Source organism: Pseudorasbora parva, chromosome 21 (genome assembly GCF_024679245.1).
Source record: "Pseudorasbora parva isolate DD20220531a chromosome 21, ASM2467924v1, whole genome shotgun sequence".
Lineage (NCBI taxonomy): Eukaryota > Metazoa > Chordata > Actinopteri > Cypriniformes > Gobionidae > Pseudorasbora > Pseudorasbora parva.
Genome location: NC_090192.1, coordinates 24,314,591 through 24,333,060, shown reverse-complemented (window position 1 = coordinate 24,333,060; position 18,470 = coordinate 24,314,591). Strand labels below are relative to the sequence as shown.

General features: G+C 37.5%; 1 protein-coding gene and 1 long non-coding RNA gene across 20 annotated transcripts in view; one reads left to right on the top strand and one right to left on the bottom strand.

The window, feature by feature from the left end:
- Positions 1-3,748: 3,748 nt before the first annotated feature.
- Positions 3,749-18,470, bottom strand: part of nrxn1a (neurexin 1a) — a 212,976-nt gene continuing 198,254 nt past the window's right edge. For 18 of the 19 annotated variants that reach the window (XM_067430710.1, XM_067430707.1, XM_067430719.1 and 15 more), the window contains 2 exons: positions 17,533-17,614; positions 3,749-5,521 (listed from right to left, as the gene is read on the bottom strand). In XM_067430710.1, the coding sequence (XP_067286811.1) occupies positions 5,220-5,521; positions 17,533-17,614 (384 nt within the window). In that variant the 3' untranslated portion in view covers positions 3,749-5,219. The remainder of the gene's footprint in view (positions 5,522-17,532; positions 17,615-18,470) is intronic. The other variant, XM_067430708.1, reaches the window with a different exon arrangement.
- Positions 15,531-18,470, top strand: part of LOC137056571 (uncharacterized) — a 48,668-nt gene continuing 45,728 nt past the window's right edge. The window contains exon 1 of the long non-coding RNA XR_010900390.1: positions 15,531-15,817. This is a non-coding gene — a long non-coding RNA (uncharacterized lncRNA). The remainder of the gene's footprint in view (positions 15,818-18,470) is intronic.

Here is an 18,470-nt window from a genome sequence, read left to right as displayed (position 1 = left end):
ATCTTATATTAACATTTGAATTGTTTTTAAAACAGTAAAAACAATATGTACTGTGTAAAAAAAAAAAAAAAACAATTTCCCTGACAAATGAAAAATAGATAAACACTATGTAGTATGTCTAAAGGAAAGTACATTTACCGTATTTTATGAAAATTAAAAAAGATATTTGGTTTAACTAATGCTATGGCTTAAGCACTCAAATATGAGTAATTAATGTTTCCAAGAAAATGAATTAATTTTTCATTTTCATGTTATTTTTTGCATACATGGAAATGAGACATTTATTCCATTTCTGTAACTGAAAACAAATGGGAAACTGTCTCTCCATTATAAGGAATATCTTGGTATAATGAAAGATATTTTTAGACCCAGGTAATGAGAGCCATTCATTAAACTAAGATCGCCATAGAAAAGAGTTTTTTCCCCCACCATTTACAGAACGGTAATGAATTTCTAACTGCTTAATTCATGTTCATGTGGCAGGTCGATTTTAGACACTGACAAACACATCTAGTTGAGGATAACAGAACAGGGTGTTAAATTCAAGGTGCTGTGTTACGAAATCAATCATATAACACCTTCAAGGTGAAGCCTCGTGATAAATGAAGTCCGTACTGAAAGAGATGCAGTCATTTTATTTCATCCAATCTTAAAACCACGTGATGATTTTAAAACCTTCAGTGAAAATCATGAAAATCCAATACTACATATGACTAGTATCAATTCTTCTGACAGAATATACATTTTTCCCCAATCACACTTTGATTATAACAATTAAATAAAACCACCACAAAGGTTCTCTCAAGGCCAGCCGTGACAAACTTCCAGCCCAGCTGCCCCTCCCTCCCACACTCCCTCTGCAAAGTGTGTTGAAATGAGGCCTGATGAAAAGTCTATGGCGGGTGTGAATAATTCATGAGTCATAAATTACAGCACATGCCTCCCTGTAGGGGTAGTTATTTCACACCAGCTGTTCTGTAGCCTCCCCCTGTGCAGAAAATTAAAGAGAGGCGGTATTCTGAACCGTCTGCCGGCCTGACCGAGTCTCAGCGCAGTCCACCTCTGCCAGAGCTTTTATCATGACATCTTATTCTTTGATACAAAAAGAGCAGAACTGTGTTTTCTCTTTGTTACGGCAGATCGATGGCTTCATTCAATATCTGAACACAGAACGACTGGCCCCTTAAGGCTCCCTGGGAGATTTTTTGTGTGTGTGTGAACCATAAAGAAACACAGTTGTTGTTTATTAACAGGACATTACAGTGAAAGAAACAAAAAAGAGCTGATGCTAAGAAAAAGTTATATCGTATTGTTTCAAATATATGACGACCCTGATTATAAGATTACCCCCAAGATTTACCTTTTGGAAAAGGGCTTTTATTTGAAAATATTCAGAATGCATATCATATTTAAATTTTTGTATTGAAAGTATGGTAAATACTGGTAAAATGGACCACACTTAGAAAAAAAAAAAACATTCTTATATTTGGAACAATACAGTATTTCTGATGCAAGTAGTGATTTAAAGGAACAATCTACATGTTTTTGAAAATAGGCTAATTTTCCAAGTCCCTTAGAGTTAAATAGTTGAGATTTACTGTTTCTGAATCCATTTAGCCGATCTCTCTATCTGGCGGTAGCACTTTTAGCATAGCTTCATTGAATCATTTCAGTGATTAGCATCATTGAATCATTTCAGTGATTAGCATTGCTCTCAAAAATGACCAAAGACTTTTTTTCAAAGATAATATTTTTCCTATTTAAAACTTTACTATTTTGTAGTTACATCGTGTACTGAGACCAACGGAAAATTAAAAGTTTAGATTTTTATACCGATACAGATAGGAACTATTTTCTGATTCCTGTGTAGTAATCATGGAACTTTGCGGTCATACCATGGGTTCAGTGGCGCGATGATATTACGCAGTGCCTGAAAATAGTCCTCAGATAGGTAACTTCTAATGCGACCGGCACTAAGTTTGTGTCGTTGCAGAGCTTAATGCAGAATTGCAGCCGGCAAATTATGTTGTGGATTTACTGCGATAAGCCATGGTTCTGTGTCGTAAAGAGCTGTGATAGTGAGTCGAAGGTGTATTATACCATCATGTTTCACAGAATACCAATGAAAATCAAGTAAAGAAAGAATCAGTGGTTGAGTGCTCTGAACCATAGATATCAAAACACCGGTAGATTCAAAAAAGAAACTGTGTGTTTGCTCAAAGCATTTGGGACCAGATGACTATTTAGAAAAAATGGACAGTGTTAGCACGATTACAACGTCTAAAGGATATGGCCAGGTCAGACAGGGCGAAGTGTATCATCCCCCATGGTTGTAAGTATAATTTTATTTATTTTTTTGTTAGCTTGAATGACCCGATTGAAAAGCACTGTTGTTGTCTTTAAGCTAACGTTACCTGTGAATGCAATCACTAAGCGTGGGGTTTTGCGCAGCCATTTGGTTATACAGTATTTAACGTTAGTAGTTTTGCTGTAGAGTTCTGGTGAGGTAGTGTATAGTTTTATAAATTGAATGTGGAATTGCCGGTATCGTTTATCTACAGTTTCTATGGTACAAAATACTACGTTAGTGATGTTACGTTCTGTGCCGAGGTTTTGGAGCGTGTCTCCTCCACTGAAAATTAGTTGTTTGCCCTTGTCAAAGCCTTATTTGATCAGTTTTTTGTGATTTATGAGTGATGTAGATGAAAGGGGGCATGTTAACTGAGTGACAGAGAAACAACGGACTGCGCGCACTCTCTCTGTTTTCACAATACACAGCACCGTCTTGGCATATTTCATTTACATATTACGTTAGTCAAAAGGTCGGAAGACTGAATCCATGTCGGACCATTTTTCCTTGAATTTTGACTCTTCTCTGACTCACCAGTTAGAATCTGCTTTCTGCCCCAGTCTGTTCAGCCACACTTTCTCTTTCACATTTCAAAAGCTCATCTTCAAGTAGATACGGTTTGGGATCTGCACCAAAGTAACTATCTTCTGAATTGTCTCTCACAAACGTCTCCATCGTTACAAGGCACATTCTCTGTGCAAAGCAGATTGTCACACTAGTTATATTGACGGAAGTTTGCCTATTTTCAGGCACTGTGTAATATCATTGCGTCACTGAACCCATGACGGCCGCAAAGTTCCTACGCAGGAATGAGAAAGTTCCTAGCTCTAACGGTCTAAAAAAATAGCAGCTATTTCATTTTTTGTTGGTCTTACACAATGTAAATATAGAAGAGTCAAGTTTTAAATAGGAAAAATATTGAAAGTCTTTTGAGCACTGATGCTAATGACTAAAATGATTCAATGATGTATGCTAAGCTATGCTAAAAGTGCTACCGCCAGATACAGAGATTGGCTGAACGGATTCAAAAACGGTAAAACTCAACTGTTTAACTCTAAGGGACTAAGAAAATGAGCCTATTTTCAAAAAAAGTGAAGTGTTCCTTTAAAGATAAAGATTCAGCAAAGCGTTTCCTTTTATAAACTGAATATAACATGGCGACGCTCATTTTCTATTAACAAAATAAAAGTTACAAAAAAACAAGCCTTGTAATGTGGTTTAAATATAAAGAACAAAGAACAAATGCTTTCATAGGTCTTAATATTTTATTTATTCATTTGATTTTTCAAAACTATTTTTTCATAATAAATCTTCACTTTGAGGTCATCAAAGAATTGTCACAATAAAAACAAAAGAAGGTATTATAGAAAAATTGTACACAAATAAAAAACACACAAAAACAAAAAGCAACATTTTATTCAGAATGTCATATAGTTTATACCTCTTGTACATTCCACACAGTACAAGATAGCAGAGAGGAGAATGTTTGCAAACACTTTTGAAGGGTTGTTTTCTCTATCTTTGTGCTTTTTTTAAGCTATAATCCAATGCTCAGTTTTGGGTCGGGTGGGCTGAATTCATTTGTTACTTTTTGAGATTATGATATTGTCTCTCGGTAGACTGGAGTCCTAAATACCATGCATAATTTGTTTGGTCACTAAGACAAGCAAGAGAATATTGCTTAAACAGTCCAAAATCTTATTTTCCATATGTCTGTTTGCTTTCCAAAACCTATACTCATACTCTTGTCTTTTAATGTTGACACAACGGCAAATAAATAAATAAAAATTAAAAGAATTCAAATAAAAAGAAAGGAGTATGTCAAAAATAACAGATGTTGGAGATGCACATAAAGGAGGGAAAATAAAATCTGTATAGCTAATGGCAGAAACGGTTCTATCGCTATAGCAACACATTAACATTTAATTTTCTGTTTTTCATTAGTTTTTCGCCTTGTTTTTTTTCTAAAAAAAAAAAAAAAAAAAAACTTTTTTTGAAGAGCAGGTATACTGTAGTTGGCATCATCTATATAACAGGCTATAAAACACCACTTCAGCCACAGTCCAGAGAGCACACAGATAGTCTTTGCACCGTATATAAACATGTAATAAGATACTTTACGTGCATGGAGTTTTTCCTCAATCTATCCCGAATGGCCCCGGTATTCCTCGTCGTCGTCATCATCAGCGTCATCGTTTCGACAAACATACAAACAGAAGAAAATCCAACAACCTTTAGACGTGGATTGATATTTAAGGCCTCCACAATTCTCTTTGACACCAAGGGTTCTGTCCACCGAATGGAAATCAGTTCGCATCCTAAGGAGCGGTCCTCTTTCATCCAAACGTGCAATACTGCCATCAGAAAAGGGAGTCAAGTACTTTGGCTGATTTAACAATCATAGGTAGCATCTCATTTGTAAGTCCTTCATTCCATTTCCATCCGTCCCATCGGTGAATGTCTGTTTGGATTGTTGCAGATGGTTTTTCTGGCTTTTAGAGGGAAAATGTTCCGGCAACACATATACAGGCAACATAATATGAAATACACTTAATTCTAACCAGCGTCCTTGTGTCTCAGCGGTCCACAGCTGGAGTGACTATGTGGAGTCTTCTTGCACAGTACCATTTCATTTTGTACACACATTTCAGCTTAGTAAAGTTCTGGTGTGCTTGGTTATAAAGTATGTTTTGTTGTTGTTAGTAACAGTATATGTGTCTTAGGTCAAACTAAGACAGGGTTGTCTTTTTCAATCTTTTTTTTTTCTCAATTACTATACACAGGTGGATCTCCCCTCCCCTTTTGCGTGTGAGTTCGGAGCACAGGATCTGTGGGTGGGTTGTAAGGGGTGGGGAGAAAGTCTGTGAGATCAGACGTAGTACTCCTTGTCCTTGTTCTTTTTATCTTTTTTATTTTTGGGCACACCAATGGGCTTTTCTTTGACAGCAGCTCCGTTGGGCTGCGTGGCAGAATTACTTATGTAGTTACGGCTCTCGTCCACGTGATATGAGCCCTCGTCGCGGTTTCGGTATTTGTACATGGCATAGAGCAGGATTAGAATGCAGAGGGCGGCGGCCGCGACAATGCCTACGACCATGCCAGTGGTGCTGCTGGACTCCCGAATCACCTCCGGGCTGGGGTAACCCTTGGCCTCGGGCAGCGGAGGGTGAGCTGTGGACATACAGGATGGGAAAAAGAGAGAGAGGCCATTCATTAAAGCAACAGGGATATCTATTTACCTATTATTACACAGCGCTCTAGAAAGCTTGATTCTGATTGGTCTGATATTTCCTAATATTCAGCATTGTCCATGGCAACTGCATATTAGTCTGCTCACTAAGGAAACTGAAACCGGCGCTACTCGTCTCTCATATTACACTACAGACTCTTTCTCTCTAGTTTTAAATGCAAATGGCACCATCTTGCATCAATTTGTATTGAAAATTAAATCAGAGGACTTAAAGGGTAGTTTAAACCCCCCCAAAAAAAGATTCCATAATGTACTCACCCTCAAGCCATCCTAGACATTCTTCTTTCAGAGAAATACAATCAGAGATATATTTAAAATTTCCTGGCTAATCCAAACTTTATAATGGCAGTGAATGGGAGCCCAAAAAAGTGTCTCCAAGGGGTTAATTAAGGCCCTTTGAAGTGAATTGATGGGTTTATGTAAAAAAATCTTAATATTTAATCTTTATAAAGTAAATTATCTTTTAGCGCGGACCGCCTTATGTATTCAATTTACGAAAAAAGTGTAACGCCTCTCGCAATTCAAAAAACTTGCTGGGTAAAAAAAGAAGTAAAAGATTTCTTGATTTAAAGGTCCCGTTCTTCGCGTGTTTTCGAAGCTTTGATTATGTTTACAGTGTGCAATATAACATGAGTTCATGTTTCGCGTGTAAAAAAACACCGTATTTTTCACACAATTTACTTATCTGTACAGCGCTGTTTCCTCTGTCCTAAAAACGGCCTGATGATTTCCTTGTTCTATGAAGTCCCTCCTTCAGAAATACGTGACGAGTTCTGATTGGGCCAGCGCTTCCCGTGTTGTGATTTGGACAGCAGCTTAGCGCACTTTCCCTGGAAAGGTCCCGCCTCTTACCATAACGGGGAGATACAAGCGCTGAATGCGCGCTCTTCTCCACGTGGGAGAGCAACGAGACCACGTCCCCTATTTTGTGTGTTCTTGTGGGCGGAGGGTTAGTCAACAAACGGTTCTAGTGATGTTATTACATCCCTGCACTTCCTACTGTAGTCCAAACCTGCCGTTCGCTGTAGCCTTTGAAAGGGTACTTCTGTTAAATAAAATATGTCGCTTGGCATTGAACTTGCCTTTCATTGTCAATTGCGCTCGTTCCTGTTGCATGTCCTCATCCTTTTGAATTTGGACTGCAGTACGCATTTCAACCACTAGCTGTCATACTTACATTCAGCACCTTTAATATAAAAATAAACAAATTTAAAGGTCCTGTTCTTCGCGTGTTTTCGAAGCTTTGATTATGTTTAGAGTGTGCAATATAGCATGAGTTTATATTTTGCGTGTAAAAAAAAACTTATTTTTCTTTTAAAACGTAATTTACTTATCTGTACAGCACTGTTTCCTCTGTCCTAAAAATGGCCTGATGATTTCCTTTTTTTATGAAGTCCCTCCTTCAGAAATACGTGACGAGTTCTGATTGGCCCAGTGCTTCCCGTGTTGTGATTGGACAACAGCTTAGTGCACATTGCCCGGAAAGGTCCTGCCTCTTACCATAACAAGGAGATGTAAGCGCTGAATGCGCGCTCTTCTCCACATGAGAGAGCAACAAGACCACGCCCCCTATTTTGCGTGTTCTTGTGGGTGGAGGGTTAGCCAACAAACGGTTCTAGTGACGTCATTCCTGCCAGGAAATGCAGGGGTGTAGTCCAAACCGGCCGTTCACTGTAGGCTTTGAAAGGGAACTTCTGTTAAATAAAATATCTCGCTTGGCATTGAACTTTGAGCTTTATAATTTTACAGGTATTATTTATGCTCTAACAGCAACATTACACACTAACTAAAGTTTGAAAGATGGAAGAATCGTGAAGAACGGGACCTTTAAATCGATTGTCATTTTTATGAAACTATATTGATTCTTAAATCTCAAGAATCGATTAGTTATCCTGTTTTCAGTTGAAGAATGAATGGAACATTGTAGCGCACCTCCAATCCAATAAATAAGAAAATCTTTGTGCTTTATTACTAATCATAAAAAAACATCTCAGATTTTAAATTACATCCATTTTATTAAGAAATTCAAAACATAGACCATTTTGGCGCTGTGGCGTGAGAGCGGGAGCACGGAGCTCACATGAACTCATCTGCTTTAATACCAGTTACAGCGCAAAATAAAAATGATTGAAACATGAGTACAACTTACCAAAATCTGTATTATATCACGCTTAATCAGTGTTTCAAAAACACTGATGAGGAAAGACATCGATAAAACAGCTTGTAAACAATGTCTTGTAATGTCACATTTACCTCAGAAAAACCATATCCAGTGTCCATAAACTCGTTAGTAGGGCTGTACTAGAGTAATCGAATATTCGTTCGGTGAGGTGGCATTCGATTTTCAGTTTTGAGATTCGAATATTCGTTGTTGTTTTTTTCAACACGTGACTTCCGTCGCGGACTCATTCTCACTCATGCTTGAAATAATAATAATACATTTAAAAAAACACCGCAACATGCTTTCAATAAAAGCATCGTGCATTTTAAAGATTTAAATTAACAAAAAGTCAGAATAAGACAAAATAAATCCCTTATATAGAATAAAACTAATTGTAATAGATATTACATTTTGTCATTTTAAAAACAATTCATTTATTCTTATTCAACTGTTTATAAGCATGCAGTTCATTGAAATCACTGTGTGTTACTAATTTAATTTCTGTTTTGGGATTCATTTGTTTTAAAGAAAGGTTCGTTATTAATACCTTATTAAAGTTCTTGCTCTCAACAGACTTTGTGTTTTGTATCACTTGTGCACTGTCCGTTTTCGGAGCATAAACCTGCCCGTGTAATGCGTACTGGAAACTGTTCTATTTAAAAGATTATTAAATGTTTATTAATATTTAAAGAATGTGTGCCACCTGATCATATTGCACCAAATGCAACACTGCACTCCACTGGGTCTGCCACAACACATTTACGATGCCGAAGAGTGAAACGTGAAGTCGTGAAAGATGATACAAATGCAAACCGACACTATTGTTATATATTTAGCCCCACCCACCGAATATTCGATATTGATTGCCACCTAAGCTTCGAAGCTCAAAAAATGGCATTCGAAACAGCCCTACTCGTTAGTCAGCTAGAAAAATTTACTCTAAAGGAGCGTTTTGCTAAATATATGCACCATATTACATTCATAATTTTTTCATGTTCTTCAATATTAAAACATGTTTAAATAAAGCATGTTTTTGAAATATTTCATATAAATATTATAACAATACATTGAGTGTAATTTAAGAGTTTTACACAAATCAGTAAATTTTTACATAGAAGGCAAATGTAGCCTAGTTTTTAGTAAGCTACAACTGACTCCCACAGTTTACAGCATTAGGAAGAAGTTTGTTTTCCTTAAGAAAATTTGCCATGTTATGTACCTGATATAGCCAAAATAATCGCTATTAAATCGAATTGGAATCTAATCAAATTGCAAGATTGTGAATCGAATTGTGAAATGTGTGTCAATACCCAGCCCTAATTATGCTACGTGTGACATCACCATCGTGCCTGTTACGCTTTTTCCGTAAGTTGAAGGCGGTCTCGAGGAAGCTAGATATTTTACTTTATAATGTGTTTAGTATGGATATTTTTCTTACACAAACCCATCGATTTACTTCAGAAGGCATTTATTTAACGAGCTTTGTGAAGTACTTTTATAAGGGATGGATGAACTTTTTTGGGGTCTTCAAATTTTGGGCTGCCATTATAAAGCTTGGAAAAGCCAGGACACATTTTTTTTTCTCTGATTGTATTCGTCTGAAAGAAGAATGTCATAAACACCTAGGATGGCTTGAGTTTAAGTAAATCGTGGGGTAATTTTCATTTATAGTTTAACTATCCCTTTAAGTATTGAAGCCAGCAATTCACCCTATGCAATTTCTATTCTAAATGCATGTTATTCTTCCTGTAAAAAGACAGACTTCTCTTTGTTGAAGTATGCAGGACTTCTCCAATCATTCACTCCACTTTTATATATATATATATACAATTGACTGCAAGCTCGCGATATTCCTCCATTCAATCAGCAATCAATGGATAGATCCAATTCCGCACTCTACATTTGATCTTTTTTGAAAATGTTTTACTCTGATGTGTCACAATATGGAACAAAATAATTGTTGTTACTCCCATTGAATTGCAATTGTGATATTGTTGCTAGGCCAATTGTTTTGTACAATGTAACTGATGTTTTTTTGTTTTCCTTTAAGATAAATAGGTTCAATTATAAAATAATTTCAACTCGTAGAATTTACTGTGTTGGGATCAATTACCTTGTCTGGGTTTATTTTGCAAGTAACTATTCCGATCGATTATGAAATTTAATTTACAAGTTTTCACTACTCTAATGTCAACGTTGCAGTTTCTTTCCCAACAGTAATAGTATTATTCAGGTTTAAGCCGATGAGAAATGAAACTAGAAAGAACTCGAAAGAAACCCCAAAAAAATCTATATTTCTTTTTCAAATTGATTCCTCTCCTGACGAGATGAGATATCCCACTGAGAAACTGCTTCACAGCACCGTACAGTCACTTCAGTAAACAGGATATAAACCACAATAATGACACTCAACCTTGCAATATATGCATGTACTGCCACTGAACGGGTAAACTTGTACTGTAAGCTTGTGCTAACACACTTTGCTTATCAAACCGTCACAAAACACATCTGGCTGACACAGATAGAGCGATCAGAATGGATATGTCGCACATTTTCCATGAGCCGTGACCAGTGAGTGAACCTCGCTTCGTGGCTATTTGTTCCAGGAAGGGAGAACAACGTGTTGGGTGGAATAGTGTGGTATAGTTTGTTCTGATTTATGTCTCTTGGAGAGGGGACAGTAACTGCGAGACGGTGCGACTGCAGGCTGAGTGTAAACGCTCTGCAAAACAACACCTGTGACAAAGCCGTTTACAGCTTAGGTCCGATCCACTAGAACTCACAGGTGCAGGAAATGATGACAAATACAGCAGGGAATTATGGATGGTGACCTGCTCAAACATCTGTTTTAAAAAAAAGTTGTGTAGAAGGAGGACACTTTGAGGAGCCAACATTTATCTGAGACCTTTCAGCTTTGGGTAACGATTTTTTTTGTTGAATCTTTTTCCTGTGCTTATTAGCAAGATTGTTGCATGAATTGTCAGCATATTTTCCATTATGTCATGGACATGCTTTTATTGCCCTATGTATATTATGACTGCTGCATAGGCCACTGGCTGCTGTAACTAAGCCAGCTGAAGGAATTCAGATTGGGTTAACCTTTGTGCTTCATTTTTCATGTCGAAAGTGGTTTGCGCAGTCGACCGAGCATCCAGGATGCACCCGCTGCGTGGAGAAATAGGAAAAGCAGTATGTGCAACGTTAGCATGCTCGCTGGCCTTTTTTGAAATTATACCTCAACAAAATCCAGGTCTCTTTATCCCACACACAATTGGTGAGAAATAAGGGATCAGTAAAATGATCAAAAATACATATTTATTATATAGAACTATTAGGAGTGTGCCAAATATTTGATCTGTAATTAATAATTGAAAAACAAAAATACTATTCAAAGCTGCTTGGGCTTGTAATGCTTTTGTTCTTTATATTTCTAGGTTTTTACACATTGTTTAATGTTTTGAACTAAAATAAAACACACACACACACATACATACATACATAGCCTAATTGTAAGCTGTTAGAAATGGTGACAACCTGATGAATACAAAATTTCTGAAAAATGCCCTTCCCTAGTAACTGCATGAAATCTGGACACAAATTGAATTTTAACAGGAACATAAACAAAAACTATATTTAAGTTCAAGTGTAAACATTCTGAACAGAAACTCTTATTTGAAATGACCATTAACCGGTTAATAATTTTATTTTATCGCTCTGTTTAAAATATGGATGCTCATTTCGGTTAGTTTTCCCTACTGACAACCGATGCTCATTAATCGATTATTAACGGTTAACTGATGAGATTATAATATTGAATTGGCATTAAATAAAAATACGATTGACGAGTGCCTGTGATCCGTTAAAAAGATTTTTGTCACAGGTTTATTTTATTGTGCAAACAGCAGAACAACTCAACAACAGAACCTGGACTCACACATTAGCAAATGTTCATGCACCTGCAGCGTTTCTGACAACAGAGAAAAACAGAATAAAATCATATAAATAAAAATCATAAAATACACGAAATCCATTTGAAGCTTTGAACAAGTTTGAAACTTTTGAACAAGAACTTTTTTTTGTCAAATAAAAATAGTAGGCCTACCTCAATCCACACCTTGACTTTTTTTATTTTGTAAAAAGTAACATGTCTACATTATGTAGGTTAGTCTGGAGCACAGCCTGTTGACCAGTAGACCCGTGGCAGAAAGCCTTGTTTATACGTTCGTCTGTCTCCATAGCACAAGCATCTGCTGACTGCTTGCGTAGCTCGTCTGTTTGGGGAAGTGTTAATACTTGACGCTAGGACTGAAGCGATTCATCGAGTAGCTTCGAGTTAATCGAATTAAAAAAATCCTCGAGGCAAAATCATCTGCCCCAATGCTTCGTTTAGTCCATTTAACCAAACACGGATGTTGCAGAAAGAATTTTTTTTGTGTAAGGATTGTGGTTATATCTGCGGTTCAGGTGGGTAAACATCAGTGATGGGAATAACGGCATTATAGATTGTTTCCCCCGTTACAACGCCGTTACGTTACTGAGAATACAATGTGGCGTTACTCACACCCTGGTACACACCCTGGTAGCACTCAACACGCCTTACTCTCTTTTAAATGCTCTACACATTAAGCTGCACACATCATATTTCTACCAATAACAAGAATAAAAATCAAAATAGGGTATGTGAGATGTACATGTGGATGCCTTAGCAGGTGTTTCACTGTACACCCCACTTCTTTTAATGCACAGAGAAAGCATATATCCACTAATACATAGGGGGAGTGCGTTGTGCAGGAAGGGGGGATCTGGGTAGATACTCACCCTGCATATCCACTTCTTTTAATGCAGTACATCTGACAAGCCCATAATTTAGTTATTCACACTCATACATAGGGCGAGAGTGGTATGTTGAGAATTGGCTGTGGGGTTGGGGCGTGGTAGATCCTGGGGGGGGAGGGGGTTGTGTGCTGTGGGCCTGATGGCACGCAGGGCCTCCCCTCTGCTGCCCCACCATGGTATACCTTGTGCGGGGACCGGAGAGCACTGTGGCTTTGTATGAGTGAATTTGTCTGAATTCAGCTTTTTACAGTTATTCTAATATTCTAATATTATGTGTAATACATGTGTCTATTGTATTGTTATAGTTTGTTTGTAAATAAAAAAAATAAAAAATAAAAAAAACAATGTGGCGTTACTATAATTGAGCTCACTGAAGCGGGTTTCATCCGAACAGGCGCACGCTCTGTCAGCGGACCTGCAGCTGTGTGTGTGTGTTTAGTCTCGCTATTTTTAAATGAAGACAACTGTGTGTTGAGCTTCAGGATGCAACGCTGAATATATAAGTTTCATTTGCGGCAGTTCATGAGATCCGAGCAATTCCAAACATATGAACGAGATGGAGTTTGCAGCTTTGCACATGGATCACCGCCATTGTGATGTGTGCGAAATCATTAATAAGACTTTATATATACTTGATAATATCTTTTTCGAGATACACCATTAAAAGGTTCTCAGCACTAGGCGCAACAAACATCAGAAGCTGCAATGTGTGTGTGTTTGAGATGAGAAGCGCTCGTGCTTTCAGAGCTGCATGCTTTCATTTTTTTTGTAATTTAAATAACACACTTTAATCATATTTATAGCTACTAACTTAATAAAACAAGCTGTGTTACAATGAATTATTAGCTAAAAATGTAGATTTGTAGCCTATGTGTGATGTAGCCTGCTTTATCTTCAATAAATACAAACATCTCTCGCATTTGCTCATGCTCCAGCGGTTACTCCTCCGTGTGATGGTTGTCAACCCTGGTTTAGGTTCAGAAATGTAATTTCGCCAATTTATTTATTTATTTTTTAAAGCAAACTACTTCAGTGTAGCTAATATTTGATGATAACATCGCGCTTAACACTGATGGATTTGAAGTTGTGATTATCGGGTGCCGGTGGATGGTTTGTTTTTAACAGCTGATCCGGTGACGTTAGATCAGATCCGCACATCTCTTGTTCTTATTTCAAGTTACCCTGTCCAATATTTTTTGCTTCTTACAAAAACCACAAAGCTTTCAGAATTAGATGTTCATTTTAAGATACCCGTCGTATTTTCTCTTATATATTTAGTATTGCTCTTAAAAAAAAGTAATGATTATCGGATTAATTGATCGATTAAGTGCTAGATTAATCTATTACAAGAAGAATCGATAGCTGTAGCCCTACTCGACGCGCTCGCCGTTGTGCTGTTCTTTGAAACGACAGAGGGCGACTCGGAGTAATTGTTCTGTAAACCATCAAGAAACAGCGGCGAGAACAACATATACGCGAGAATGTTTACTTTTAGTTTTTTCATAGTGTGGTTTTAGACCAAAACCACACTATGAAATGCCTTAAACAAGGCTTCAGATGGCACAGGTGCCTGGGGAATACAGAGATAACGCCTCACTAGAGCGGCCAGCCTTGGGAAACGCCTTTCATTAGCTTTCCACTAGTCAGGAGATTGTACTGCTCCGCGTATATTTTGCAAGCAACTTCGTCACTCTTTGTGTCGAAATGGTCCCACACCGTCGTCATCTTTCCCATTAATTCATTTTGTGAAATACGTCTGTTTGTCTCACGTGTGGTTGGAAGTGTCAACACCTTCTGTAACTTAACAAATACAGCATATTTTTATATGATACATATAAATACAGCAAACAAACCAACAACAAATTTTTTTTTTAACCATTTAACTGATGTATTAAAATGTCAAAATTCTTACTATCAGTTAACAGTTACACGGTCAATATGAGCATCCCTAGTTTTAAATGTAAATTTGGCAGAAAACTAGACTAGTTTTTCAGGCAGGTTATATCCAGTGTGGTGTTTTTTGAAACCAGCGAAAATAGCAGGTTACTTTAAAACGGCTACTATTCAGGAAAATAAAAAAACGAATAATATATTATTTTTATAATTAAAGTTATTGTGACCAGGTATGGTCAGACACTTATTTGCATGTTATATTGCAAATGGGGTTACAAGGATTTTCACCAGTGAATGCTGAGATTATTGTTTTGTCCATCAGAACAGTCGCATCTGAAGTGCATTACATTAAGTTATCAACTTACAGGATACAAAGGTTATTGTAGCTATGGGGACGCTCAGTTTTTACTGTCATTTAAAAGGGTCATATAATGCATTTTCATGTTTTTCTTTAGTGTGTCATGTAGCTGTTTGTGCAAGTATAAGATCTGCAAAGTTACAAAGCTCAGTCTACCACAAAAAGATTTATTCTATCTAAAAAAGAAGGCAGATCCAGGCCTAGATAAAACCCCTTAATCATTCTCCCTCATGACCCATGTCACTAGGTGGTAATATTTGCATAATGTGGCCCATATGCATACAAAACAAAATGAGACGTGGCTTATTGTAGTTATTGTACTGTTGTTGCCCCCGTTTTGTGGAGATACTGTGCGTTTCTATGGGAAAACAAAAGCAACACTTGTGGACGCAGTTAGGAATCAGTGTTTAAGACTTACTTACAATACTGTTCCAGGACAGTACAACCCAAATATTTGTGCGTGAGCAGCGCATTTTATGGAGGACAGTTTGCTGAAGTGAACCTGGGAGAGTACAAGGTCGGCTGTGCAGAAAGGTTATTTCTAAAAAAAAAAAAAAAAAAAGGATAATTCCAACATTGCGAGGGCAATCTGATGCTTCCGAGTCAGAGCCTGTAATGTTTTATTTGTTGAAGTATTTGCTATTGACTGTTCAAATGTGTTTTGTGCAGTGTATAAGTAATGCATATTTATCGTTCCTACAAACAAAATTGCAGTGATGGATTTATTTTTTATAAACAAAGTATCCTCTGTTCTCTGCTAAACATAGATGCACTGCGCATTCTGTTTCACACTGGTGGCGTTTGTCATGTTCAGCTGAACCGTTGCTTGTGTACTGGAAATACATACCAGTATCTGATCAATCGGCTTGCATTTTCAGAATCCGACTCGTCTCAGGCTCGATGTGGTAAAACTGACGACTTCACTAACTGTCATTGCAGTTGCTTTGGAAGCTGAGGCTCGCTATTATGGTAAGTGCTGTTGCATTTCTGACAGCCTCAATCATTTAGCCAGGGTCAATTTTAATCAGAGCACACTACACTTTTCGGAAGTAGGGGTTTTTAAAGAAATCGACGTGTTTTAGAAAGACCGGGCACAGGAGCTACAATAATATATACACTATGGGGGAAAAAAATAATAAAAAATTTAAACATTAAATAATGGCAACACCCCAATATACAAAATAATGACATATGACCCTTTTAATATATTTGGTAAAAAGTTTGTTCTAAAAATATATTATGCACAGGCTGTATGGCTAAGACTAGATGGGAAATAACAGCCTGACACTCTTCTCCACCCCTCAAATGCATAAAACATTAGCTTTTACACATATTGTGTTTTTACTTATTCAAAGAACCATTTCTTTTTATTCACCCTTGCATTGCAAACGAGCAAAGACAGTCTCCAAAATGCATGCAGGACTTTACAATTGAGGCAGGTTTAGCTGACAGTTTGAGGATCCACTCGAGTTACAAGCTTCTAGTATAAAGTTCATTTTAAGCTCTGGTGTGAAGTGTAGGCAATCAATAACGTTATCAACCAGTATTTTTTTCTTATCAAACTGTTTTCAGAACAAACATGTTACAGAAGGGATGCGAACAAAAATGTTACAATACTACGTCTGCTCTGAGTGAACTGATTGAATATTTTCTTCTGTTTTTAAGCCCTGGCTGAAATTATACAGAAGCTCAAAGAAATTTGATGACAGGCACAAGTTTAAGATTGTTTAATATAATGACCTATTTAAAAACTCATCTAAGCAATGAGCTCCCTCTGTGCCAGAAAGAAAATTAAAATACTATATTTACAGCACATAAACACGGTAAAGGATTTAATGTGGTTTAATGAGGTATTAATGTCTGTTTAAAGAGGCAAAGGCAGATTATACAAACATATATTTCAGCACACACTGCGAACACTTTGATAAATGAGCACATAAGCAACAATGGAGCTCAGGTAACCACGCGTCCTAACCGGCATCAAAACCATAAAAGCTCTTTCAAGTTAATCTGAGCGCCTGTTCGAACCAGCTGCGACAACTGGTGAATGCCGCTACATTTTGTCAGTCGCTCGGTTTCTATTTCTGCACCATAGCACCGGATTATTAAACATCAAACATGGATGAGTCTAGGCGAGGTTGTTTTTCGAAGTTGAGAAACATCAGATATGACAAATCCCTCAAGATCCACAAGGAACACCATAAAATGGATGCCACCCGAAGAAGCATCGTGGAAGTGCCGAAAATACAAGATGTGTTCTAGGTTTTACGCTCTTCAGCTCGCCCTCGCTGGTCTGATTGGCTGTGGTTTTGTTGGGTTGAATTTTCACATTAAGTATGGGCAGATGGAATCTTATTTCACATACTGTTTTAATTTTTGGTGTACAATGTGTCTGCTTGGCTAAATATATGAGAAATTATGCCATTTGCTATTTTAAACACTATTTTATAACTCATGGAAAAGGGCATTTGGTAAAGTTAATTATGATGATTTTTTTTTTTCACATTTGATTAGTTAAAACTGAAAATGAAAATGTTTTCCTTTCTTTAAGCTTGTCAAAGAATCTGACATGGAGTTGTTTCAAATGTAACAATTAAAAAAAAATTGAACATTTTTGGAGGAAAAGAACAATAATAATAATATTATAATGTAGACAGTAATAATATAAAAGAAAGATGACTAACCTAACCCACCTGAACTTGGGTCGCAAGGGTCGATATCCTCGTCGTCACTGGGACATTCTGCCGACGCTACCAGAAGATCATCCTGTACCAGAGAAACACAAGAGACAGAGGGTTAGACAAAAACACCTTGTGGCATCATTACAGTTTTATAGGGCTACTGTGTCATCTAAGGCCTCATGCTACATGACTGAGAGGAACGAAAAGGAAATGTCCTTTCCACTACTCCTTTGACATCTCTCACAGGTCCTCTGAGCTTTGACTCACAGGTGTGATCAAAGATGTCCTAACGGTAAAAGGTCACAACTTTTCCACAAAAACGATCCTTTCTGTGGATTATAGCATGCCAAATCGTCTTATAGTACAGCCTTGAGAGACTTCCACATCAAGGCAGTTGGAAATATCGATCAGAGAAGCACAAACACGTACACACACACAAATTCCCTGACGAATACAATTTTGCCGGCAGTTGTTTTGTAAAGACAGTCACGCAGAAACGTGGTGTGAGGAGCATCAAATCCACTCACATCCATCCGTCCCGCTGAAAAACAATCTCATCAAACGTGCCTTTTAATCTGAAATAAAACCATAGGAAGCAGATCTAAAGACAAGCCCTATCAAGGACGATGCACGGCGCTGAGATGCGCACAACAACACATACTAAAGGAAAGCTTGCCTCTGCTCCAGTGATGGTTCCGAAGGGAAAGAAAGCCATGTTGAGATTTCACGGTTTGAATTCCAAAGATGGTATCCGACTGTGGTTTAATAGCTCAGAACGTCTCTCCGTGCAGGAATTCTCCATCAACTATGCAAAAAGGCAGCGAGCTTGACATTCCTCTCAGTGCTACGGCAGAAAATTCCATCTGACGATGTCGCTTTGGTGGCATCCATTTAGTGCCAGTCTTCACACTTCTCTCTCTCTCTATCTCTCTCTGCAATTA